The following is an 8,928-nucleotide window of genomic DNA, read 5'->3' as shown; positions in this document are numbered from 1 at the left end:
CTCTCTCCATGGAATTTTCCAGGCAAAATTACTGGAGTGATCTTCCTACTCCAGGAGATCTTCCTGACCCAGGGGTCAAAACCACATCTCTTGTTTCTCTTGCATTAGCAGGTGGATTCTTTACTGCACCACCTGGCAAGCCCAACCTTTTACATACGTGCTAGTATATAGATACTACTTTGATTACTTTGATTTTCTAATTTTCTGTGCATCATAATTATCCAACTTGATTTTTTAATGAATTATAGAGGCTCTGTAAAATATCAGTAGCTTGCAATATAAATTTATATAATAGCTTCTATTTATATATTTGGTATTAGTAAACCAGTTACTGAGGTGGATTCAGTTCTCTTTCCACAACATATTCTCTACATCTCTATCATCTCTCCAGTCTAGCAGCCTACCTTGAAGATCTTGAACTTGCCAGGCTTCACAATTGCATGTCAGCTCTCTGAAATAGAACTTTCCATTTTCCTCTCCATTTCCCTTTCTCGGTTCCTCTCTCTCTAGCACTCTCTCTCTCTCTCTCTCTCTCTCTCTATATATATATATATATATATATATATATATATATATATATATATGAAAGATAGATTTTATACACAGAGACGTGTGTGTGTGTGTGTGTGTGTGTGTGTATAATGCATACAACCTCTTATTTGTTCTGTTTCTTCCAAGACACAAAATCTCCTGTTGCAGATTCTTCCCAAGTTTTAGGATACCATTTTTCAAACTCCTTATCACAAATATTTAACCTCTTATTTTCTTTCTGCTGTATCTACCTTTCGTGCTAATTCTCTCATCATACATATTTAATAGTACCATGCCAATTAATTCACCATTTCTTGACATCCTATGATCTTGTGTTGCATTGTTGATTCACTTTATTCACTTGTTACTTGTGTCATTCATTTTTACATACAAAACATAACTTTAAGGAATTGCAATTTGCTAAAAACTGAACTCATTTCAGTGCTTAAGGAAGTTAAGCCTAACTTATGCATGTGCCAGACAGAAGGAATAAATTCTATCTCCTTCTGGTCAAACCTGTGCAATAAGATGACGACTAGCCTCATGTGTCTAACGATCATTTGGAATGTGTCTAGTCTGGATTGAAATGTGCTGCAATTGTAAAATACATACTGAACTTCAAAACTTAGTAGCAAATAGTAATTAAAATGTATTAATAATTTCTGTTTCCTTTTACTCTTTTTATTATGGCCATTAGAAAATACAAAGTTACATATGTGACTTGTATCTTTGACTTTTATTGAGTAGTGCTAGCCTAGACCTTCCTTCCCTCCTCATCCACATATCCTTTCCTTTCCATTTCCCGTCCACATTGTGTACTTATTTATTTATTTTTTTTTACAAACTGTCCTTTACCTTTATTGCTTGTATACACAAGGAATACATTATAAAACTCAGTGGGAAGAGGAAAAAATAATGGAAGAAAAAGTTACCTGCTTTAGTATTTTTAAGAATAGTTTTGATAACTTCTTAGATCAACTTGCTTATCTGAAACAGAGCAAAACTACAATACAATCACAATATAATTCTAATAATCATAGCAGTTATGCTTTCATTTTTAATTTTCTCTTTATAAAACATTAATGCTATAAAAATGAGGTTGATGACATCCCTATTTAAAAGACACATTGTACTGGTATCAAAACGTAGTTTATTTTAATACCAACTGAAAAAATAGAGCTTATATAGTCTATTATTTCAACGAAATTTTATTATTACTTTTACTTTCAAAGTTGGTAGCAAAGTTACTGTTAACAATGTAAATTTTTTCTTTATAAGTGAAATTCCTTTAAAAGTGTTGAAAGGCATTCTAGGATGGGCTTGCAAGGAAAATCAATCATTCCAATATTGATAAATAGGATACTTGATGAATTGAGACTTATTCCTTTAACTTCCTCACTAACTTGTCCTGATTTGTTAGTTTTTTTACTCATTTGGTATCATATAAGTAGTTTAGGCCTGAGCCTTTTAGCTGGAGCAATTATTTCCATTTTCCATGATTTCTCTTCACTTTTTCAAATATACAATAAAACAATACAATAATCACTGCAGGAAGGAATGATCGGTTAAGTTGGATCATGTTCATTTACCTTTTAATTTCATTTAAAGGATATTAACATTAGAGTCATAAAAGCTTTATAGTTTCAGCACACATACACGCAATCACAGAATTAAAAATCTTTATACCTTTTAAAAAAAGGGTTCCACTTTGTTCAATGTATCATAGTCAAATTTAAGTCTAAAGAAATACACTTCTATTAAATACAGCGGCCATCACTTACCTTAAAGTTTATGGATAAAGTTCAGTACTGATCCAAGGATGCTGGCATCAAAGCCCTCCCTTTCAACTATCCCTAAAGTTTCTGCATTTCTATAACGTACCACCAATTATTCTAGATTTATAATACCCTGTCTTTAACTTGGTATATACCATCTTTTAGATAAAAAGATTACTGGTTGTTTGAGATGAGATACAAGAACAAAATCATTCTTGAGGTTCCACCTCGAAAAAAAGATGATGTTTGCTCATAGCAGCTAGTTTGACACCCCTGTTTTCCTTAGGCTAGCCTTCACACAACGAGCATGCATATACAGGCATGGTTCACTGCATCTGTTGCTTATTCAAGTACAGATGCCCCCATGCGATGTAAGGAGACAGTTGAATTGCATGTCCACCATGAGAAAAGGAAAATAAACGATGAAACAAATGCAGCAAATATAGGCAGCTGGCATTCAGAACACACCAAAAAGCTAACACGCATGAACTGTCATTATAAGGGTTTTTCTTTCCTTAAAAAAAAAAAAAAGTCTTTCTTTGCATATTTTGAAATTTAAGGGTCCCAGAGAATCATGAAGTGCCTTGTCGTTTTTGCTGCTGACTCCTGATGACCTCTAGCTGTTTTTTGCATTGCTGATAGTAAGTTGAAAGGCTTTTGTTTTCATCTAAAAGCTTTTTATGTTCCTGTACCAGACGAGATGTATTTTGCTGGTCCTTTTCATCCTGGTCCAGTTCTGCAACTAGTTCCTGCTTTCTCTGTAATAACAATGCAATTTCTGTTTGGACTTTCATGTATTCCTGTGCCATCTTACAATGCTGTTCAAACACTGTCATAGATTCTTTGGAGTTTGGGCATGGTGCTAGAGGCTGTAGTTGGTGATCCAGTGTAAGATAAGCCATTGGGATGGAATTATCTGATCCATTGGTATCTGTGGAATCATCAGGGGTCCATGGATGACTGCGAGCTGGCTTTTCTGAGGTTGGTCCTGAGGTAGTGATCATTCTGACGCTAGGACTGGATGACCTACTGCTCACCTGACCAGGATCTGTTCCAGTAACAGTCAAGTCTTGGATGGATCTATGTCTTGGCTGCCCGTTGCCTGCTATGACGGTCTCAGGCACATCCAGAATGTTGCCAAATGAAGCGGTTTTACGGTGGCCCCGTTTAGGCTTGGAAAAGGCTGTGGTTGCAGCAATCCTGGCTTCTGTTTCAGACATATCAGCACTCATCCTCTTGCCTTCAGAGGTTGGGGGCAAGCTCTCCACGCTGCTCCCACGAGAAGCTCCCAAGCTCAAACGCCCAGATTCACTCTGTTGTTTTGCCTGGTTTTTCAACAGTTTTGATTCTATGCGTTTAATTGTATCGTTTGTGGCAGGAACTTGTTCCATGTTCGTGTCACTTTTATTACTGGTGTTTGTAGAAGCGATGTCCATGAAGGAGCCTGTACTGGTAGCGGAGTTGCTCTGTCCTTCATCTGAATACTGACAAGGGTATTGTAACGGCTCATCTGCTCCTGGAAAGTACCGCATCAAGTGAGTCATTATTTTCACAATTTCCTCCATTGAAGGGCGCTGAGAAGGATCTTTAGACCAACAACGAGTCATCAGGCTCTCAGTGGGCTTAGGTAAATTTTTGATCAGTGGTGGTCGAGTACCGTTATGAACAGCCCACATGATACGGAAAGCCGGGCCACCAATTTCATCAAAGGGTTTCCGACGTGTTATCACTTCCCAAAGGATAATACCCCAACTGAAGACATCACATTTTTCACTGTAATTGCTACCTTCAAAAACTTCAGGTGCCATCCAAGCAGCACTCCCCTTATTGTTGGTCATGTGCGTCTGAATGTCACAGGCTGTACCAAAATCACAGATTTTTAAAACTGTCCCCCCTGCAACCAGCAGCAAGTTTGGTGGTTTCAGGTCCCTGTGAATTAGAGCTTTGGGCTGCATGCTGTGAAGATAGGCCACTCCTTGGGAACACTGTAAACACCAGCTCATTGCGTGGGCATCGGTGTAATACGGCAATGGCTCGGCACCATGCAGCACATTATACAAGGAGCCCCCTTCAGCATATTCCATTACAAGACACACTGGATTCAAGCAGGCTCCATATAGCTTTACGATGTTAGGATGGTTCACACGCGATAACTGTCGAAGCTCTACAATAAAAGCTTTCCTCTCAGATTCACTTTCTATTTGTTTAATGGCAACATCTTTTGCTCTCCACTTGGCTTTGCATACTACTCCAAAAGCTCCTCTTCCAACAACCTCTTCCACCTCGATCTCCTTGTAGTCTATCTCTTCAAAGTTGAGGACTTGGGAGGGGGCTTCGATCATCTCACCGGCGGAAGACGAGGAGGAGGAAGAAGCAGCGGAGGCTGTAGACATGATCCCTCGCGGAGCCCGGGGGGCCCGGGAAGGCTGCCGCCCGGACAGTCCGGGGGAGACCCGCGCCCACCCGCCTCCGGACCGACCTTCAACCTGGAGCCACGGCGATCCGTGGCGGGGACAGGGACAGCGGCCACAGCCGAGTCCCGGCTCCGGCTCAGCTGCGTTTTCCGCCGCCCGGCCCCGCCCCCACATTGTGTACTTATTTCATTGTGTCACTTCATTTATAAATCAATAGTTATTATGTTATATTATAAATTTGGGAAACATATTCTAAATTTCTCTTTGGGAAAAATTATCACTTATATATGCTTAGCAAGTACTATATACCCAGGAAATTTTTGCCAAATTAATCTTGTTAATGAATAAAACCGTGCATATTTCACACAGAGTGACAAAAGGATCTTACAGAAATGTTGCAAATCACTTTTGTTTTCCTGGTTAAAGAGGTATTTCTGTATCTGAGTTCTCTTCCTTTGTAATTATCTGACAAGTCCCCATTCCATGTATTCTTCAAATAATAGTGTGGATGTTTGCTTTAATTCCTGGAGAACAACTCATACTAAATTATATTCAATTTCATTGAGTCTTCAAGCAGGAATTAAGCACCTACTATATGTATGGCTCTATTTTAAGCAGTGAAGGTAAGACAGAGAGAAAATATCCCTGCTCTCCTTGATTTAAATTCTAGATATAGTACACAGGTAAGAATAACAAAACAAACAGCACAAAGTGCTTTGAAGACAATAACATAAGGAAGCAGAAATTTGGGATGTGGACCCTTGTGATAGAAAGAAATAGTCATACGATGATGTGGGTAAAGAGTATTATAGACAGATGAAAGATCAATTTATCAGGGCCCTGAATCATGAATAGGCTTGGCAGTGCAAGGAATAGCAAGGAAACCAATATGGCTAGAGTAAAGCGGATGAGAGTGAGCAGGCTGAAAAATGAGGTCAGAGAAGCGGGCAGGTCTAGTTCAAGTGCAGCCTTGTACACAAGGCAAGCAGTTCAGATTATTTTATAAGGACAATGGAAAGGTATTGGAGTGTATGGAGCATGCAGGCAACATGACTGATGTACCATTTAAATAAGTCATTCTATTGCACAAAAAAATGGATTTGATACAGTGAGTATAGCTTGTCAGAATTAGTGAGACACTTTAGCAAGATGGTTTCAGCAAAAGCAAGTGAAAAATCATCTAATGTCCTGGAAAATGAAGTTTGCAGAGGAGACGGAAAGCAGAGATTATGGTTTTGTACATCATTTTATTCTTTGCTCAAAACATAGTATCTGGCACAAAGTAACCAAAGGTAGCTTATTTTTGTTTAGTGTATACACAATGTTCCAAATCCCATTTAAAGCACTTTAAATATATATGATTTATATTCATATTTAATAATTATTAGACAAAGTATTATATTTTTTAATTTCACAAAAAGAAATACTAAGTCTAAGAAAGCTTACTGAGTTATTTTCTTACCATCAAGTTGTCAGATTGCTCAGATGGAATTCCTCAGGAAATTTAAAACTATTACCACAACTGTTACCTGCCTTTTGCCAAATAACTTATTGGATGAACACTTGTAAGTCTGATGAGCAGATTTCAAATTTATATGCTGTGATTTACACCTGCAGAAAGGTGCAACTTTACATATTTTGGAAGACAGGAGGTTCTATCCAGGCTTTCTCTCATCTGTACCATGATGTGCCACTATTTCTGCTTTTTTCCTCCCTTGTGCTGCTGCAGGATCCCTGGTGAGTCATTCAGTCCTTATAGTTAAAGTAAGCCACTAGGCACAGATCCCCTCACCTTTCAAATTATTCCTCAAAGTGTCTCAAGTTTCTATGTTTTCATGACAATTTTTTTTTTCTTTTCTTGAGCAAGATTTTACAGGGTGAGGTTCCTTGGTCCCGTCTCTGAATTTAACAATTTTTCATTGTATTATAAAGCTTCTAATTTTCTTCAGAATTGCTCACCCCTACAACAAGCAAAATAATATATTTCTCCAGACAACAGGAATTTCCTCCATCACACCCTATGTGACTTCTCAATAAGTAAAGAAGCTTTCTGAATCCTCTACCATTTGGAATGTTGATATATATTAATTTTTCCTTCGCTACTTAAACCAGTCCATCCTAAAGGAAATCAGTCTTGAATATTCATTGGAAGGAATAATGCTGAAGCTTAAACTCCAATACTTCGGCCACATGATGTGAAGAGCTGACTCATTTGAAAAGACCCTGATGCTGGGAAAGATTAAGGGCAGGAGAAGGGGATGACAGAGGATGAGATGGGTGTATGGCATCACTGACTCAATAGACATGTGTTTGAGTAAACACCAGGAGTTGGCGATGGACAGGGAGGCTTGATATGCTGCGGTCCATAGGGTCACAAAGAGTCGGACATGACTAAGTGACAGAGCTGAACTGAACTGAGCTGAAACCTAAGACAATTTAAAAATTTACTTACTTGCTTTTTAAAAAAATTAATAATTAATTTATTCATTTAAAATTTAAAAACTTTGCAGTAACATTTTTTCTCAGCTGAAGCAATATATTCCTTTTCTTAATAGCTTAATAGTTTGAAATTTGCAAGGCAAAATAAAACAATAATCAAATAATAACAATAATAATAATGACAATAAATTTTTTATTTTAAAAACCAGCGGATAGTTTTTTAAATACCCTCTACACTGTGGATGAGCATTATGCCTCTGTTTCACTGTTTTGCTTTTTCTTTAAATATTAGGGGATCAATGATTCTGTGTTCATTTGAATTAAACTTTTTCTCTCAGCTTTTTGTTTGTTGTAATTACCATTGGCCTTGGGGCTTCCTGGTGGCTCAGTTGGTAAAAAATCCACCTGCAATGCTGGGGATGCAGGTTAGATTCCTGCGTCAGGAATATCCCTAGGAGAAGGGCATGGCAACCCACTCCAGAATGCTTGCCTGACGAATCCCATGGACAGAGAAACCTCATGAGCTACAGTCCATAGGGTCACAAAGAGTTGGACATGACTGAAGTGATTGAGCAGGCACACAAGCACCATTTCTTTAAAAAACAGTCTGCCCCACTATGGAAAAAGTGGTGTGTCGAATGTTTGAAAACACTATTCATTCCCTGAGTCAGTACTTGAGTCGTGGAAATAGTCTGCCTGTCCATGATTTAGATCCAATTCACAGCTTTAGGGTCTGAATGAAAGTACTAGTAATTATTGTCTGTTACTTTCAGCAACCAAGGAGTTAGAAGGGAACATTAGCTGGTATTGATGCTCTTCCTAATGAATAATCCTTAAATGTGATCAAGGACTCTCTCCAGCTTGCCCTGTAGGTTGACCTAAGGTTGTAGCATCCTCATCTAATGGTTACTTGCAGTCACTTTGTTCTGTAGCTATTTCTAATTATACTTCTATATAAAACTATTCTCATCAGCACTTTATCTTTCAGGACGATAGTTTCCTGGCAACATACTGTCATTTTTCTAGTGGCATAAGATTCATTCATTTTGAAACACTTTTTTAACCCAGTGAAGTTAGGGATTGAGCCATGTGCATGCGTGCCTGCTCAGTCATGTCCAACTCTTTGTGACCCATGGACTGTAAGCAGCCAAGTTCCTCTGTCCATGGCATTTTCCAGGTAAGAATACCGAAATAGGTTGCTACTTCAGAAGATCCAGGGGATCTTCCTGAGCCAGAGATCAAATCTGCATCCCTTGTGTTTCCTTATTGGAGGCAGATACCTGACAACTGCACCAGAATTTAGAGAAAGGACAGAAAAAAAGCTATTTGTACCTATTTTTCAATCTTGATCTATTCTTCAGATGATTTTTTTCTTTCCCATATCGAAAATGTGAACTTTTCTCTTAACTGTTTAAAATGTTTTATTACCCACATGGTAATAACCAAAGGCAGAGGAACCAGAGATCAAATTGCCAACATTGTATCACAGGATAAACAAGAGAATTCCAGAAAAACATCTATTTCTGCTTTATTGTCTACACCAAAGTCTTTGACTGTGTAGATCAAAACAAACTGTGGAAAATTCTTCAAGAGATGGGAATACCAGAATACCTCACCTGCCTCCTGAGAAATCTGTATGTGGATCAAGAAGTAACAGTTAGAACTGAACATGGAACAGACTGGTTCCAAATAGGGAAAGGAGTACATCAAGGCTGTATATTGTCACACTGATTATTTAACTTATATGCAAAGTGCATCATGAGAAATGT

The 8,928-nt window shown here is 38.2% G+C and overlaps 1 protein-coding gene and 1 long non-coding RNA gene across 2 annotated transcripts; both read right to left on the bottom strand.

The window, feature by feature from the left end:
* Positions 1 to 1,373: 1,373 nt before the first annotated feature.
* LOC114118291 (uncharacterized) lies at positions 1,374 to 2,640 on the bottom strand. Its single transcript, XR_009597863.1, has 2 exons — positions 2,313 to 2,640; positions 1,374 to 1,518 (listed from the first exon to the last, which is right to left on the bottom strand). It is a non-coding gene; the product is annotated as an uncharacterized LOC114118291 (long non-coding RNA).
* Positions 2,641 to 2,800: 160 nt separating this feature from the next.
* On the bottom strand, positions 2,801 to 4,871 carry LOC114118284 (mitogen-activated protein kinase kinase kinase 7-like). Its single transcript, XM_042230485.2, has one exon. The coding sequence runs from the start codon at positions 4,697 to 4,699 to the stop codon at positions 2,879 to 2,881; it is 1,821 nt and encodes a 606-aa protein (XP_042086419.1). The 5' UTR covers positions 4,700 to 4,871; the 3' UTR covers positions 2,801 to 2,878.
* Positions 4,872 to 8,928: the final 4,057 nt, after the last annotated feature.

This window comes from Ovis aries, chromosome 1 (genome assembly GCF_016772045.2).
Source record: "Ovis aries strain OAR_USU_Benz2616 breed Rambouillet chromosome 1, ARS-UI_Ramb_v3.0, whole genome shotgun sequence".
Taxonomy (NCBI): Eukaryota; Metazoa; Chordata; class Mammalia; order Artiodactyla; family Bovidae; genus Ovis; species Ovis aries.
The sequence above is the reverse complement of the archived record's forward strand: the minus strand, read 5'-3'. Positions and strand labels throughout refer to the sequence as shown.

Bases quoted from the DNA above. Each gene is read 5' to 3' on its own strand.
- LOC114118284 (XM_042230485.2), bottom strand. From the start codon at position 4,699: ATGTCTACAGCCTCCGCTGCTTCTTCCTCCTCCTCGTCTTCCGCCGGT.